This window comes from Alligator sinensis, unplaced genomic scaffold (assembly GCF_000455745.1).
Source record: "Alligator sinensis unplaced genomic scaffold, ASM45574v1 scaffold165_2, whole genome shotgun sequence".
NCBI classification, from domain to species: Eukaryota; Metazoa; Chordata; order Crocodylia; family Alligatoridae; genus Alligator; species Alligator sinensis.
The window spans coordinates 770,671-788,043 of NW_005841965.1; the positions used below are offsets into that span (position 1 = coordinate 770,671).

A 17,373-nucleotide genomic window follows, 5' to 3' on the forward strand; every position below is an offset into this window, starting at 1 on the left:
GTGCAACTGTACCCCAAAACCTATCCCTGTGTCTCCCCTGCCAGACACTGTCCATTTGTCCTGGAATTTCAATTTTAACACTGAGCGGTTGCGACCCTATTGAATACACAAGTTCAATTGTTCTTGGAAAGAGTCTCCTGATGCACTGCTTGAATTGGTTAGTACATGATGATTCTGCTTCATTTAGGATAAAAACAGGTTAAGTAATAATGTGTTCTCTAGATTCAGCATTTTACAGATGAACTCTGAGATGAGGGCACCCCACATGCTTTCTTCCAGTCATTGCACTGGCTGTTTCCATGAGCTTGCATATAAGCTTCACAGTTATTAACATTATTGTTCTCTGGGATAAAATAAAGTGTCCTGGTAACTACAGCTATTTCTCTATCCCCAGAACTTTCAGTTCTCATATTATCAGTATAGAGAAGCTATTCAAAGCATACCACCTTGGGAAGAAATCCACCAGAATATTTTAACCCTTTGCTGATCCTCTGCTAGACTAGATAGGGTAGCATGGGGATATTATCTACTGAAGCATTAAACTCATTAGTGGGGGGCAAATCTCCTCCTACCCAAGAAAGCCAAAGTAAATGAGCTTATCACAGAGAGGGCTGGTGAGAAGGAACCCTGCAGCACTGGAGCCTCTCCATTTATATTAGCTATTCCTTTAGATGTTTGCAAATCAATATTTTAATGATATGCTGAAGTATCTTTCCAACTAATACAGCTAGTTTGTAATTACTGGGATCCTCCTTTCTCCCCCTTTTTAAAAGACGTTTGCTCTATTTCATAATGGGTGATTAATATTTTTCTTGAATAAATGGGAAGTAATACATGCCCCAATTCATGCTTGACAGCAAGGGAAATCTTTGGATTCTATAACTTAAATTTAATTTCTGAATTAAGTTGATTCTAAACTATCTAGCTTCTCTGGTGGTGGAGAGCAGGAGGGGAGGAGAGGGAATGTCAGTTATAGTTAATAGTTCAATAATATATATACAGCTGTAATTCAGAACATGAGTAGGACTTTATTCAGCAAAAGGGACACAAGTGATGCATTTAACAAAATAAATACCACTTAAGAACACTGAGATGTCAGTGCCCCATATGGTACCAAGAACCCACTGTGTATGAGGACAGTGGGCACTCTCTGCTTTCTGTGGCCTAAGAAGCTGTGCAGAGCATCACAGTCATTATAGCTGGCTTCTGTTGTATGGATCCAGGAATAGTCTGATTGGATCCTGGGATACATGGAATAGAAATATGCCAGCAAAATTCCTTCCTGAGGATTCTAGTTTGTTGCAGCCTTTCCTATTCAAGTAGAACTTGCTGCCTCTGCATCTTTAGCATGAAGAGCCTGCATATAACTTCACCAAATCCAGGTTTGGTGATAACTTCACCAAATCTCTTCCCACAAGGAAGAGAAAGCTTTATGTTTCTTACCTGCCTCCATGATTGGTGCGCATGTCACGTGGTGGGGACAAAAACACAAGTGGACAACTGGAGAACTTGACTGTTCATTCAATTGGCATGGCAGTGAAGCTGTCACCAAAGAAAGAGATGGGAGGAAATTAAGGTAAAATGTCTTAAGAGGGCCTACAGGAATTGTCATATTCAGTACATTAGTTGATTTTGTTGGCACCCTACTTCCAGTCTTGGCCAGTTGAGAAAAGTTGAAAAACAGGAAAAAATGTCCTGATGTTTTCCAGAAATGACAAGCTCACTGGAAAAGATGCCATGATTATTTTGTATGACTTGCTTAGCTTGTGTAGCTGTAACATTTCTTAATTTTCATTACTCACATTTCAGGACACAAAACCCAAGATAATATGATCACCTTTCATTAACTCAGGTACTTCAACTAAATACCCTCTTATTTCATTCTTTTCAAAGGCTTAATGTTTCTAGGTCTTGTATGCTCCTCCTTTAAAAAAAACAAACACACACTAACATATATTTAAACATGATCTCATTTGGATATTTCCCATTCTACTAGGTCTTCTTGGACCAAATAAAAATTGTTTAGAAAATATCGTGTCATAGTGGCAAAGGATCACACAGCACATTCCTTTTTTTTTTTTTTTCTAAAAATGCATTAGTAGCTTTATTAGAGTACAGGCTTATCCCTGAAGCTACTTCATCTCACTCCTGGCTTCCTGGTAGACTTCTGACTAAAATCTTTCCCACCCCCTTCAGCCTGGTTTTCTTTAATAGAGGTAAAGAAACAAGGTTATATTCGTTGCAACCAATTTCTACATAATGAGCAGAAGACCCTGGGAGTTCCCAGATCACATAAGCCATAATTGTCCTGAATTATAAACTGTTTAGTGTTTAGGGACTGCTCTAACTTCTAGTATATGGACAAAGGAAGGATTGAAATATCAATAAACACAGCAAGTATCCTTTTAAAAAGCCTTCTCTCCCCTCACTAACATAAAGGTAGGAAGGGGTTTCATAGTTTCATAGTTGGTAGGGTTGGAAGGGACCTGAGCAGATCATCAAGTCCGACCCCCTGCCATGGGCAGGAAAGAATCCTGGGGTCAAATGACCCCAGCCAGGTATTCATACAGCCTCCTCTTAAAGACCTCCAGGGTAGGAACCAGCACCACTTCTCTTGGAAGTTGGTTCCAGATCCTACCCGCCCTGACAGTGAAGTAGCGCCTCCTGATATCTAGTCTAAATCTACCCTCTTTCAGCTTGTGACCATTATTTCTTGTCACTCCTGGTAGTGCTCGGGGGAACAGGGACTCCCCCAATGCTTGCTGGTTCCCCCCTGACTAGTTTGTAAATGGCCACTAGATCCCCCCTCAGCCTTTTCTTGTGGAGGTTGAACAGGTTCAGGTCCTGTAGCCTCTTCTCATATGGCCTGCCCTGCTGCCTCCTGATCATGCAGATGGCCCTCCTCTGGACCCTCTCCATGCTGTCCACATCCCTTCTGAAGTGCGGTGCCCAGAACTGGACACAATACTCCAACTGTGGCCTGACCAGTGTCGCATAGAGGGGGAGGATCACCTCCTTGGACCTGCTTGAGATGCATCTGTGGATGCATGACAAGGTACGGTTGGCCTTCCTGACCGTATCCCCACACTGTCGTTCCATGTTCATAGTGGCCTCAATAATGACTCCAAGATCCTTCTCTGCCTCTGTACTGATAAGAAGGGAGTTCCCCAGCCTATAGGACTGCTGCTGGTTCTTCCTCCCCAGGTGCAGTACCCTGCACTTGTCAGTATCGAAACCCATCCTGTTCTCATCGGCCCACCCCTGTAGCCTGTCCAGATCAGATTGCAGCCTATTCCTTCCTTCTAGCATGCCCACTTCACCCCACATCTTAGTGTCATCTGCAAATTTGAACCCCTTTGCATTTTACCCCTTTGTCCAAGTCGCTGATGAAGATGTTGAACAGTGCGGGCCCGAGGACCGAGCCCTGCAGAACCCCACTGTCCACATCCCTCCAGGTCGAATAGGTCCCGTCCAACCCCACTCTCTGGGTGTGGCCCTCCAGCCAGTTAGTGACCCATCTGGCTGTGTAGGCATCAACACCACAGTCTCTTAGTTTTGTAAAGAGAATGGGGCAAGAGACCGTGTTGAAGGCCTTCCTAAAGTCCATTTATTTTGGGGTCTGTCAGAATAAACCACCCAAGCATGGCACCAGGTCATTAGCTTCTGCCAGAATATGATGCCTTTAGTCCACCTTAATAAACAAAAAGGCTGACACAGAAATATCACTGTTCTTAAGTGACGTTTATTTTATTAAATGCATCACTTGTGTCTCTTTTGATGCATAAAGTCCTACTTACTTTCCAAATTGCTGCTGTATATATATTACAGAACTATCAACTATAACTGACATTCCCCTATCCCAGAAGCTGGATAGTTTAGAATAATCAACTTAATTCAGAAATTAAATTAATTAAATTTAAGTTGTAGAATCCAAAAATTTCCCTTGCTGTGTGGCATGAGATAGGGCATGTATTACTTTCCATTTATTCAAGAAAAATGTTAATCACCCATTATGAAATATAGAAAACTGTTTTTAAAAAGGAGGGGAAAGGAGGATCCTGGTAATTAAAAACTATCTCTATTAGTTGGAAAGATACTGCAGCATACCATTAAAATATTGATTTGTAAGCTTCTAGGTGATAAGAAGTAGATAAAGAATAGTTAATATGATTGTGTCAAGAGTAAGTCATAGCTAACCAACCTGACTTTATTCTACAACAAAGTGATAGGCTTATTGAGATGGAGAGATCACTGGGTGTGACATAACTGAATGGATAATTGTGCTCAAAGAGTAATCATAAACATCTGTACATCAACTTTGATAGTAGCATCAAGTGCGATTCCCCAGGGATCTATACTGTGTTCAGTATGCAATTATATCTTTGTTAATGAATCTGGAGGATGGAATTGAGTATGCACTTAGTCGAATTGTAGATGGCATCAAGTTGATGGAAGTAGCTCAAGAAGTAGGATATAAAATGACTTTGATAAACTGGTAAAATAGTCTGAGATAAATAGGGTGAAATTCAATAAAGGCAACTGCAAAATCCTTAGAAAGGAACAATCAAATAAGCAATTGCAAAATGGGTAATGGTTGGCTAGGCTGAATTTTTGTAGAAAGGAACCTGTAGTGGACTTACAGTAGACTGTTACAGCTTAATGTGAATCAGCAGTATGATATTTATGCAATAAAGGCTAATATCATATCATATATAAAAATAATAATAATAATAATAATCAAGTCACAAGGAACAGTTTTTTTCTTTCTATTCAGCCCCACAAGGTCTCATTTGGATTGCTGCATCTGGTTTTGGCACTGCAAGAAAGACATTTACAAACTGGAAAGAGCTCAGAGGAGAACAACAGTGATGAGTGGAGAGGTTCAAACAACAGGATATAAGAGTAAAGGTTGGAAGAACCGAGAGTACTTAGTAAGGGGATATGAAGACTGAAGGGGATTTGATGCAGTTTTCAAGCACAAGAAGGATTCTTATACAGAAAGTGGTGATCATTTTTTCTCAGTGCTCATGAAGGACAAGATATAAGGTATTGCTGCAATAAGTGAGATTTAGGTTGGATATTCACAAGATTTTTCTGCCTGTGAGTTTGATCAGCTCTGACTCAGATTATCTAGAGATGCTGTGGAATATCCATCCTTGTGAGGTTTTAAGACTAAGTAAAACAGACAGTGGACCTCAGTTAGTTAGGCCAGCAGTGGCCAACCTGTGGCATAGGTACCACAATTGACACAGACAGGATCTGTGTGGCACATGTCAGATTGGGAAGAGAGCAGGAAGCAAAAAGCAAAGTAACAGATTAGGCAGGGGAAGGAGATCAGAGTGGTGCTTGGAGAGGGCGAGAGGCTAATTTGTGAAACACCTTCAAAAAGGGTTGGTGCAAGGGGCAGATCCAGGGGGTATACTTGTGCACTTTCATCCCCCATTTAATTCCTGCTCCACCCAAAGTTGAAAACCAACTGCCTGGCAGTGGCAGCAACATTTCTAGTCAGGCAGTGCTGAGGGAGTCAGCTGACTTCAGGGTTCATCATCTACCAGATTCCTTCTAAACTCTTCATTCCACAGGTGTTAATGGCCTCTCTCTTCTTTATAATGCCCTTGATGTTCTACCAGTCAAGTTATTCTTTTTTTGGAATTCTGCTTTTTGTAAGCTGCTCCTGGTAATGAAGCTCCTACTTCACAGCCCTGCAGTTTGTTCAAAACTCATTCCAATAAAGTTTTTGCTTCAATGTTGAACTAAATAGTATAGTAAAGCTCATAGTATAGTAACATATTATAGTAAAGCTCCTAGTTTATTTTTCATTCGAGAAAAATGTGTGTTGTTTTATATGTGATGATGCACGATTTGCAAAATTCTAGATCTGTTCATGGTTGGCCCTCACTGATCATTTTGCCTTCAGTAAGGAGCTGGACAGGATGGGCTTCCTGAAGTTACTTTCCAGCCCAATTTCTCTATAAATTCCATAACTATGGTAGTCCAACAATAGTAGATCCTTCTGGAGATTCTTTCAATATTCCCATTTTTATTCACCTAAAGAAGGTCAGTGTCATCACTTGTCCTCTATCTGTTCAAATTTCACTCTCAGATTGTAAAATGAGATTTAAGCCTACCTCATAATTGAACTGTCATCCAGTGACTATTCAGCAGTCCCTGGGCTTTCCGGTGGAAAGTTAGTCACATTAGAAAAGCCTTCATCAGAATCATTCCTAAATTTCAGTTTTCTACAGAAATAAAGGACTGAATGGGCTTGATGATTGATTTCCTTCTTATCCTTAAAACTGATGGAATGAGGAAGCTTACATTAGAACTACCCAAGTACTTAAGAGAACTTGTGAAGGCTGCGATACACACACTTTTAACAAATAGTATAATTAAATGAGAGACAGGAGCAGACTTCAACAAATGCTAGAGCTTGTTAAAATCTTAACCAGCAAAATTATCAAGAGCTTAGTTAACAAAAGTTTAATTTTGCTCTGAGACTTACCAGTTTTTTGTAACATTATTCAGAAAAAGCTATAAATTTTTCACTCATGAATTAGAGCTCACTCTAAATGCAGATGGCACCACCCAGAATCACCTATGTACTGTAAATGACTATCAGGAAGTGTTTTCAAAGTCATTAGTATCATCTTGCAAATAGCAGTGTTAAATACAGTCTCTCCTTGTTTAAAACTTACCAAAGATTAAAGCTGTTTTTTCATTAACATTCTTTGTATCTCTCTTCCAAAATGTATATATTTATTAGATTTGTATACTGTCTTTTCCTTTGTTAGGGTCAGGGTAGCTTACTTTAAAAGGCAGAAAAGCAAGTGGAATAGAATATGGAACAAAAACTCCTTAAATAATATCTTAGTCTAGTTTGGCTTGCTATGTGCTCACCCAAATAGGAAAGACTTGCAACTTTCAAAAAAGGTGATTGAATACTTCAATAGATATCAAAACCAAAAATATGTTCACTAAGAAAGAGAAGTGATGCCAATTACAGAAATATCCACAACACGTTACCTTAGGATGCATTGTGACCTACAAGGGAATTTCAAGTATTGCAAAAGTGTTTGCAAAGTTTCAGCTGAATTATACCAAGTGGCTTTACTGGGAATTGAATGCAATTTGAAAACCATGCATTTCTCTATAAACAAAGCCCAGCAAATCTCCTTATTTCTTACTTAGGCAAACCTTTACTGAACATTGTGACATTAATTAGTCTTAAAGATCAAATGAGGGTCTATATCAGTTCCTAAAGTAGGGACTCTCTTTCTGGTGGTCATTGACCCCAAGAGGATCATGACTTCCTTCCCCTTTCCAATACTGCTAACTGGAGAACGGCTTTTTGGTTAGAACTTGCTTCAAGCGAAAGTCCCAGTATTGCAATAGAGATTCCAAGATGGAAAAAGCTGAGAAGTTACTGGCCTAGGTGACAGAATATAGGCAGACTGGATTATTTGATATAAAACATGCAAAGAAAAAAAAAGGAAAGGTATTACTTACTCTAATAATTATTTCAAAGAGTGTGAATAAGGCCAAATACTTTAGACATCTCACTGAATTTGATGCAAACAACAAATACCCCTAACCTGTGTGCTTCAGGGATTACATTGGACTGAACACTTAGCTTTAAAGCATGTGTACAGAAGACGAAAGGGAAAGTCAGCATCTGCAACAACATACTTCAAAATTTGGTCACCTCAAAGTGCAGAGTGAACCCAGTTAGATTATGAATCACTTCTACTGCCTTTTTGTTACTCCACTGCAGAGTATGAACATCCAGTATGGAAACAATCAGTTCACGCCAAGAAACTAGACCCAGTTCTAAACGACATCTGTCATGAAATAACAGGATGTCTAAGCCACAGTATCAAAGGACAACCTGTACTTACTGGCTGGCATTGCACCACCTGATATCAGAAGAAAGGAACCGAGCCAAAAAGAAAGACCATGGCAGATGGAAGACCCCAGACATGTACTCCATGGTCACACAATTGTAAGTAAATGGTTTAAACTGCAAACGAGTTTTATAACCAGTGATGTGCTATTGGACACAATGGCTGACAAGGCATGACTGAAGGTATGGAAAGAAGGATTACATGCAATCAGGTGCTCTGAAATGTACCTGGAACCCCAGAGGGGCTGGTTCACAGAGGGGCTGATTTAGATTGCCAAACATGGCAATGCCTAAATTGCCAGTGTATGCAAACTGGAAGATCAAAAACTAACTTGATCAAATACGGTTACTCTAATGACATGAATATATGTGTGTGTGGTGAATTGCAGACTATGGAGTGCCTGCTTATTTACTAAATCCTTAGTGAGACCTGTATAAAGGAGGACCTCACTACAGCAATGGAAAGAGCCATTGCTTTTGCACAATTCTGGAAAAAAATCTCTAGTTTATGGCAAGGACACGAGAGGAAGAAAATGACCTCATTTTATGAATTCATTATGAAAAGACAGCTAAGCTACATAAGTTGTTGGAAATTACACGTACATTTTTCCTTTTGGGCAGAAAGATTTCTGTTTAAAGGACTAAAATTCACGTTCACAGTAAGTGTTGTTAAGCTAATAGGGTTAGAACCATTAATTAGGATTTTTAGAGGCTAGACCCATTTCCAAGCAAAATCATTCCAAATAATTGGATTTGAAGGCTAGGCCCCTATTAAATAATTATACAAAGACTCTTACGTTAGCAATTTTTTTGTTGACCTTTTAAAATTACTTCTTAGTATTTACATACCAGGTTATTACCCATTAGCGTAAAAAGGCAGAATAAATGGTGCTAAAATTAGGGTGACCATATGACCCAGTTTGGCTGGGGCAGTCCTAGATTTTGGAGGTCAGTCTTGGCCAATCAGTGACAACTAAAATGAGTCTCCCGAGTGCAGGTCATAGAGGCAGAGCAGCAGGAACTGTGAAATAGGACGCTATAGCAGATAGAAAAATTGCCCTAAAATAGGTTAGCTTGATTACAGGAATGACCATTAACACTAATTGTTACTTCACATGTGATTGTTAACAACTGTGAAGTAAAGAACAACGAATAATTAATGGGTCATTAACTCCTAGCAGCATGCAGTGGGGGATGGGGGGAGCCAGTGTCCTGGATTTCACATTGTTCAGTATAGTCACTCTAGCTAAAATGTAAGAAGAGCCCACCACATTAGCTGCTGGGATCTTCTGAAAGTTACCTGTAAATGTCACAGTTAGAGGCTGGGTGTTAAACACTTGCACATTTGTCTTGAATTTTGAAAGATGAGCACTTGCAAATCTAACCCTGAAGCCCACCCCAGTCGTTCACAACATGGACAATTAATAAATGTCACAGCTGGTCTTAGGAATTTAGCAATGCTTTAGGAATTCTAAATGGGCAGGTTTTGCACTTCAGCATTGCTGTACTTCACATATTTCTAATGCATACTAGCCCAAGGAATTGGTTACATATTAACACAATGATAAGAATAGGTTCAAAGTGAAAAATTTACAAGGGGAGATGAAGAGCAATTCTGAAGGGTTGAAGGTTGGTAACTTACCAGAAACCACAATTCAAGCACAAGGTTGTGAGATTTTGTGTATGAAGTCATGAAACATTTATGTTGAAGGGAAAAGTATTTTACTTACAAGTGCACAGAATCGGAGAGGCTAAACTTTCCAAGCAAAATAATTCCAAGTAATTAGATTATTATTCAATGACTATGTGAAAAAACAAACAAACTAAAAACACCAGGAAACACTTAAATACCAGTGGGGTACATTAGCATCCCTTTACTTCAGGAGTTCCCAACTTTTTAGATTGAGGACTGGCAAACCGTGGACCAGAAGTGGCCATGAACTGGCAAACCATGGACCAGCAGCCAACCCTTTTTTATAGTTAGTATAAAAAAAGGGTTGACTGCTGGTCTGCCATATGCTGGTCACTTCCAGTCCACAGTTTGCCATTCCATGGTTGCTTTTGGTGACACTATGTGGGACCCCGTGGCTGGAACTTCTGGCTAGAACAATGGTGAAGACACTTTCACCTGGTGGGTGGGATGTAGGGATCAAACCTCAACCACAGCAGCCACAGCCCAGGGGTTGGGAACCCCTGCTTTACTTGAACAAAGGGAACTTTATTTGAATGAACAAGGGATCACAGACAGCAATCCTCCTACCTCCCTCTTTGCCCCCACCACTCACTACACAGGTTATCAACAAGTTTTAAAGCCTAGCCATGCATTGCTGCACAGAACACCAAAATTGAAGGAATAACTCTATTAACTAGTAATAGTCATAGACTTGTAACATTTATTTGTACAGGGTACTAAAGGAGGAGCACCATGCCACTGTGTAACTCATTGAAAAGAGAGCATGGATCCTCAATCCTGTTCCTCAAGTTTTGCCAAAGTCCTTCTATACCTAACCTACATTGATACAACTCCAGTACATTCTCATCAGAGTACCCTATTTCCCCATCTAAAAGTTAATGCTGCAGTAAAAATGTGTAGTGGTTTTCCACATTCTTCAGGAAGAAATGTTTCTCACCAGGAGAAAGAGCTGGGGCAGTACTGCACAGGTTTGGGGGTAGGGGATGATATATTTTATTGGAACAATGATATAGTTGAGAGAGGTATTGGGATATACAGTTGACTCAATAAAAATATATCACCCCCCAAAAGTCCTTGTCTCTCATATGTAAAATGTGTACCTGAGGTGACAGCTGAACTACTCTGTAGAGAGAGTGCAGGGGAGAACAACAAAAACGATAAGATGTTTAGAAAACAAACTACAAATACTCTGATAAGAAACCCAAATTCTCTCATTAAAATACCCAAAATAGTGTTCTTCCGCTATTAAATGAAACACCACTATATAGAGCGGGATCAGCTGGACAACGTTTTATTGATATATTTACAAGTTTAAGGAATTTGGAAGCCTACCAGTGCTTCTATCATCATAATAAAATACATTTTAAATAGCTACACACTTTGGCATTACTTTTGGGGGGGGTTTGTCACAGAAAAATCAGAGCTGCCCCTACCCTGTTCGTTCATGAACTGCCTCCCCACAAAGGGCTCACAGATCCCCCCACAGGGCCACAGCACCACCCCCCCACAGTGGTCACAGCCCCCCTACAGGGGCCACAGCTCCCCCTACAGGGGCCACAGCCCCCTCACAGAGGCCACATGCCCCTCTGCAGGGCCCACAGCTCCCCCCACAGGGCACACCCTGACCCCATAGCAACTATTGGGTTCTCAGAGCTTGCTGTGGCCAGAGTCCCCTGTGGCATGGTGCAGACCTGGCTGCCTCAGACCCGGCACTGCCTGTGCCACTTGTCATAGCATGGCATGGGGCCATGCATCTTCCGGCAGCCCCGGCCCTCTTGGGCTGTCACTTGGGGCACTAGAGGATTTAATAGACTCTTTTGAGAGACATGTTCAATCTAATAATAATTTAACTATCGAAGAAGGGAAATCATTTCAATATGGTATTAAGTTAATCTTCTGCATGCCTCAGTTAGTACTTGACCTCAGGACCTCAGGGTTGTAATAGCATGGTATTTACCACTGTCATGGACATTTAAGTTGTTAATCATACTGTGGAGGTTTAAGATTAAAACTGATATCCATGAAGAAAACATGTTAAATTCTATGTATTTACTCAAAAGAGATGTCTATCAAGAAGGAAATGAAGATTTTAAAATGGAGCCACCTTAAGACAAGTTGTACAGTACAAACAGGGATAGTAATCAACTCAGATTGTATTTTACCCCAGAAGTATGTAAGGCAGAAGTGTTTCTTTCAGTTTTAGATGATTTAAAAATTTCAGTTTTAAATAAAATCCCATTTGAAAAAAAAATAGCTTTGGTAGTTGGCCATCTGTTTTCCTACAGCACTTTCTGTCAAAAAAGTGTTGCCATCACTTGTGTGAAACATGCTGATTTCTTTTGTTATCTCTTGTACTTTTCATAGAAAATTCTGGTCTCATAGTCAATTGTGAAACTGATTTTTCTCTACTTGTGCAAGAACTAATATTAGTAAGATCTGCCCTTATGTCTCAGCAGGAGTAACTTGGACATCATGGGTATGTGCAGGCATTACACTTAAGTCAAAGTAATTAGGGCTCTGTTGATCTAAGTGCCGATCTATAAATATGTTTGGGAAGGTTAGATTGGGCAAAAAATAGCTGATCGAATCTAACTTAGTTTACCTGAGAGGTGCAGTATGTAGATCGGGCATGGGTTAGCCTGATGTAGCAAATGTCTGTACACATTTGGAGAGCTAAGAAGGCCCAGTGGCTGAGAAAGCCTAGCTGCTCATGCCAACCATGGGGCTGTGCTCTTCCTTGGCTGCAGTACTGTAGCCTTGCCAATCCTGTATTCATGTATGCAACTGTTCTGTCCCAAGTGCCAGACTTTGTATTTTTCCTTATTCAGTTTTACCTGATTGATTTTGGACCATTTTATAAAGGTCATTCTGAATCTTATAATCATACCCTCCACAGTGTTTGCAACTCCACCCAACATGATATTAGCTTTTGCTAACTATGAACTCCAGATTATTAATGAAGATATTAAACAATACCAGAGGCAAAAGAGGCTCCCAGGAAATGCCTCTCAATAAACTTCTCCTAACTAGAAACTGAGCCACTGATGACTATTCACTGAACTCAATGATTGAACTAGTTATGTATCCACCTTACAATACTTTCATTTAGTCTGTATTTCTTTAGCTTATTAATGAGAATATAATGAGACACTGTGTTAAGCTTTGCTGGGAATGAAGGTATATAACACACACTGTTCTGCTCCCATCCACAAAGCCTGTCATGTAATCACAGAAGGAATTCAGGTTGGTCAGGCATGGCTTACTCTTGGTGAATCTATGCTGACTCTTCCTGATCACCTTGCCCTTCTCTGGGTGCTAAGAAATTAGATTCCTTAAATGACCCTTCTTAAAAATGTTTGCTGCTATTGAGGTCAGGCTGACTGATCTGCAGTTTCCCAGATCTGCCCATTCTCTTCCTTTCCTTTTTTTTAAAGATGGGTGCTATATTTGCCCCTTTACAGTCAACTAGAATTTCACCCAATTTCTATAGGCAGGCAATGTTCTTTGAGTAGATGGGATATCTTTTATTAGACCAACTGAGTAGTTGGAAAAAAAATTCTAGGCAAGCTTTTGGGCACAGTCATGATTTTTCAGTCATAGGGACTTCTGCTGGCCTGCAACTCAGACCAGAAGAGACTTCCTATGCCTGAAGAAGGATGACTGTGCCTGAAAGCTTGCCTGGAACTTTTTTGCAACTACTCAGTTGGGTTAATAAAAGATATCCCATCTACTCAAAGAACATTGCCTGCCTATGTCCTTAGACCAACACAGCTACAACCAAAAACCTAACTTCCATAAATTTCCAAAGATGATAGCCACTGGCTCCAAAATTGCCTCAGTCAATTCCTTCAGTATTCTGTATCCCTGCCAGCCCTTCTGATCTAAAAATACCCAGCATCTCTAAATAATCCCTAACCTGTTCTTCCGGTACTCTAGGCTGCTTATCCATTTTCCTATCTTTGTTGTAAACTTAACTCATCTGGTAACTGACCTTATGTAAGGAACCAGGCACAGGCAGTTTTGCCTAATGGTTAGGCTGCTGAGGGAAAGCACTTGGACTTTTAGGTCAAGGACTTGAACTGTCCAGTGCTTGATTGCAGTTGTGACCCAGGAGGGGTCCATTCCACTTCCTGGTCTGTGGACTGATGTAAGGCCACTCAAGCTGTATGGGACTGGGACATAGACAATCTTGCCTAATGGTTAGGCCACTGAGGGAAAGCAGGGGCTGGGCTGGGTCAAAGGGTAGGAGCTGTATACCAAAGTCAGAGGGAGATCCAGAAGCAGAGTCCATGAACCAATCCAGTGTCAGGATCTGGGGGTCAGATGCAGTGTACCAATCCAGGAAGCAATCCAAAAGGCAAAGTCCAAAAACAGAGCCAAACTAGGGTCAGGGGTCAGGAGAATCAGAGTACAGGAACAAGGAGCCTTGCCACTGCAGAACTGTTGACTGGGCTGAAGATCTAGGCCCTAGCTGGTGTTAAATGGATAGGTGGTGCTCCCAGCAGCCAATCAGGATGCCTGCTGCTCCTAAACTAGGGAGTGTTCACTACCTGGGGCTTACAGCAGGTGCGTCTGCTGCGGTACTTGGTTCAGGTTGGCCTGCCTGCTCAGAGTCCCTGCCAGCACTGGCCCAGGCTGGTTTGCCCATTCAACACCTTAGTCGTAGAGACTGAAGTAAAAAAGACATTACATACTTGAGCCTTTTCCACATTAACCATAACTAGATTGCCTTCTACATTCAGTAAGGGACCTATACTTTCCCTGACATAATTGTAGAATCTTCTGATATATTTGTAGAATCTTTTCTGTCTCATGCTAGCTGCATGTCAAAGCGTGCCTTTGCCTTCCAGATTTTCTCCCTGCATGCCTGTGCTCGTACCCTTTCTTAGCAATAGCTTGGAAGTCAGTTTCATGGAACGGGGAACCAAAATTTGGTTGGTGGGCCTGAACGTCACAAATGTGTATGATATAGAAGATTAGCTCTCTTTAACTGCATGTTCTAAGCACAGAACAAGTTTCAGATGTTCCACAGAACATGTTTACAAACATATATGTCTGAGAAAAATTGCATGCCAAAATGAGGATGCACAAGTACCACATAATCAAAGTTACAATTTAAAATTAGAACCCACCATTCAACTGCTTTACTGTAGGTTCATACCACTTGACCCTGTCCACATCCCCCTTACATGATGTGTTTTATTGCACCCACATTTTATTCTTTATAGATGCTAAGCAGTAAAAATCTGTATCATCATTTTATCAAGAGTAATGTTTAACCTTACATAAAAACTCAACAGATAAAAAGGGTTGAACTATAGATTCTTCCCTTTCCACTGGTTATTTATTTCTCAGAGATACTGAAGAAGTTATCTGACTAGGCAGCTGACAGGGACCTTGATAGTGCCACGGTACAAGTGCACATAATTCCTTCTAAATTATCCAAATCTAACTTTATATGATATTTTATAATACTTTTGAAAGAACTTGAAGAAAAATCCCATCACTGGATATTGGAGTGTGCTGCCCTTGCTTTCCAATATTTTTCATAGCTTAGCCATGGAAATATCTCTTTTCTTAGCAAAGAATCACATTTAGAACACCAGAAGAAAACAAAAAGAATCCTTTCGAAGATCAGGGAATTATCCAGCCAGAAACAATGTCTCTCTTCGTACCTCCTGACATTAAAACATTTGCATCATGGGACTACGTTGTTTTTGCTGCACTCTTTCTAATTTCTGCTAGCATTGGAGTCTTTTTTGCAATTAAGGAGAGAAAAAAAGCAACTTCAAAGGAATTTTTAGTAGGTGGTAGGCAGATGACATGTGGGCCTGTAGCTCTGTCCCTTACAGCTAGCTTTATGTCAGCAGTGACTGTTCTGGGAACACCATCAGAGGTGTATCGCTATGGGGCATCCTTCATTCTTTTCTTCATTGCATATACTTTTGTCATCATTTTCACTTCTGAACTTTTCCTACCTGTGTTCTACAGATCTGGGATTACAAGCACATATGAGGTAGGTAAAACTGAATTTATTACAATCAGTTCATTAGCTAGACAAATGTTGCTACAGCAAAGCATTGCTTTTGGAATAGTTGAAAATCATAGTGTCACCTTAGAATTTAGACACAAATTACATTTATTGTATTATTTCATTATTACTTATTTTTACTATAGTAAAGGACATGAATCAAGGATTAAGGGCTTATTTCATATGCACTGTACAGATGTGGAACATTAAAAATGCGCCGTATCCCAAAGATATCACAATATAAATCAATATACAGTACAATAAAACTGGTTTAAAAGCAGCAAACTCAAAAAACCAAGATATTACATGAGAGACTGATATACACATTTTTACTCTAAACCAAGTAGGAAATACTATTTCTAATTGGGTGTGGAAGAAGGCTTAGAACAACAAAGTTCAGCATTGTTATATCTGGGATTTTGTTTTGTCATTGTAAAGTAGGGGGCATTTACAACATGTGGATATAGGTTTGAGGTTGAGATTTTGACCCCCAACAAAATTTAGTTGTGAGAGAATAAAATGTCTGAAGTTTTAGCTGGGTGAACGTTGTGATTTCCTTTATGATGCCTCAGCAGGTGTAATTATCAATAGTCACTGTCATGTTGTTACTGGGGGTATGATGCATAACCTCAATTTGTTGGATGTTATTGAGCACACTGGATAATTTTTGGACAACTGAGGTGGTTGTTAGTTAGTGGAATTAACAGACGTCATGGGACATGTTCATTAACTGAGGACTGGATAAAATAAAGCCCCATTGCCTAATCAATCAAACCAAGTTAATGCAAATATATGTATACAGCTCCAGAGGTTAAAAGACCAAGAAAAGCTTAATTTGAACATCTGGACTGTGAAATATTTCACTGTGAGGCTCAAAAAGTTCATATTGGAAACATGCTACAGTTACCAAAGGCAGAACAAGCAAAGACTTTCCCAAAACTCTTGAGATAAGATCAGAGAATCACTTTCTCCTCTCAGTTTCCTCATTGTAATTGATGGGACAGTTTACGTGTAGCTGAGAGGAGACTCAGTACCCTGGGAAGGGATATGTTGGGGCAAATCTGTAGAGAGCAGTGAAGTTTTCCCTACTTAAATTAGAGATGTCCCTAGATTCCTTCCCTATGTTGGGTGTTTATAGACATAAACACCCAGCTCTGGGAAGTGGGGGAGGCCTTCAATTAGCCCAGCTCCAAGACCTGCAATAATTAAAAGCGTCTTGATTGCCATGTGTATCAGGATCCCTGTGCTGAAAAATGGTGGTGGGGCCCTTTGAACAAAAGCTCATTGAATGAAGTTTAGTTTAAAGTGCCCCGCCACCATTTTTCTGCATGGGGATGCTGATACACATGATGCTAGAGTCTGCTGAAGCACGGTAATTACCATGTTCCAGCTGCAATTACAGCAGGTTGGAGCAACCTTCCTGCATGTGTATAGAAGCCCATTAAATTTAAAAATTGTTAGTTACTGAGTAGCATCTGGACTCTTCCAATAATAACAACACAATAATTTCTACCCAGTAATGGATAGGTCATAGTTACATCCCAATATATTGTCCTGGCTATAACATTATTAATAGGGACCCATCTAAATCATGGCAAGACAATGAGTTTCTTGGTGTGCAGAGATGATTTCACAGGCATTTTGCAGGGGCCTTGACCCTCTCTGCTGATTTACAGATGGTACCTTCCCTCAGTCTGCTGATTCACTATCGGTTGTTTTGCCCCATTTCTTCCTTCTGCTTGGTAAAGG

The 17,373-nt window shown here is 40.3% G+C and overlaps 1 protein-coding gene and 1 long non-coding RNA gene across 2 annotated transcripts in view; one reads left to right on the plus strand and one right to left on the minus strand.

The window, feature by feature from the left end:
* LOC102382869 overlaps positions 1 to 17,373 on the minus strand; it is a 172,035-nt gene that overhangs the window by 122,062 nt on the left and 32,600 nt on the right. Inside the window, exon 2 of the long non-coding RNA XR_323458.2 lies at positions 1,444 to 1,542. This is a non-coding gene — a long non-coding RNA (uncharacterized LOC102382869). The remainder of the gene's footprint in view (positions 1 to 1,443; positions 1,543 to 17,373) is intronic.
* SLC5A12 (solute carrier family 5 member 12) overlaps positions 14,937 to 17,373 on the plus strand; it is a 28,883-nt gene continuing 26,446 nt past the window's right edge. The window contains exon 1 of the mRNA XM_025200380.1: positions 14,937 to 15,609. Within this exon, the coding sequence (XP_025056165.1) occupies positions 15,253 to 15,609 (357 nt within the window). The 5' untranslated portion in view covers positions 14,937 to 15,252. The remainder of the gene's footprint in view (positions 15,610 to 17,373) is intronic.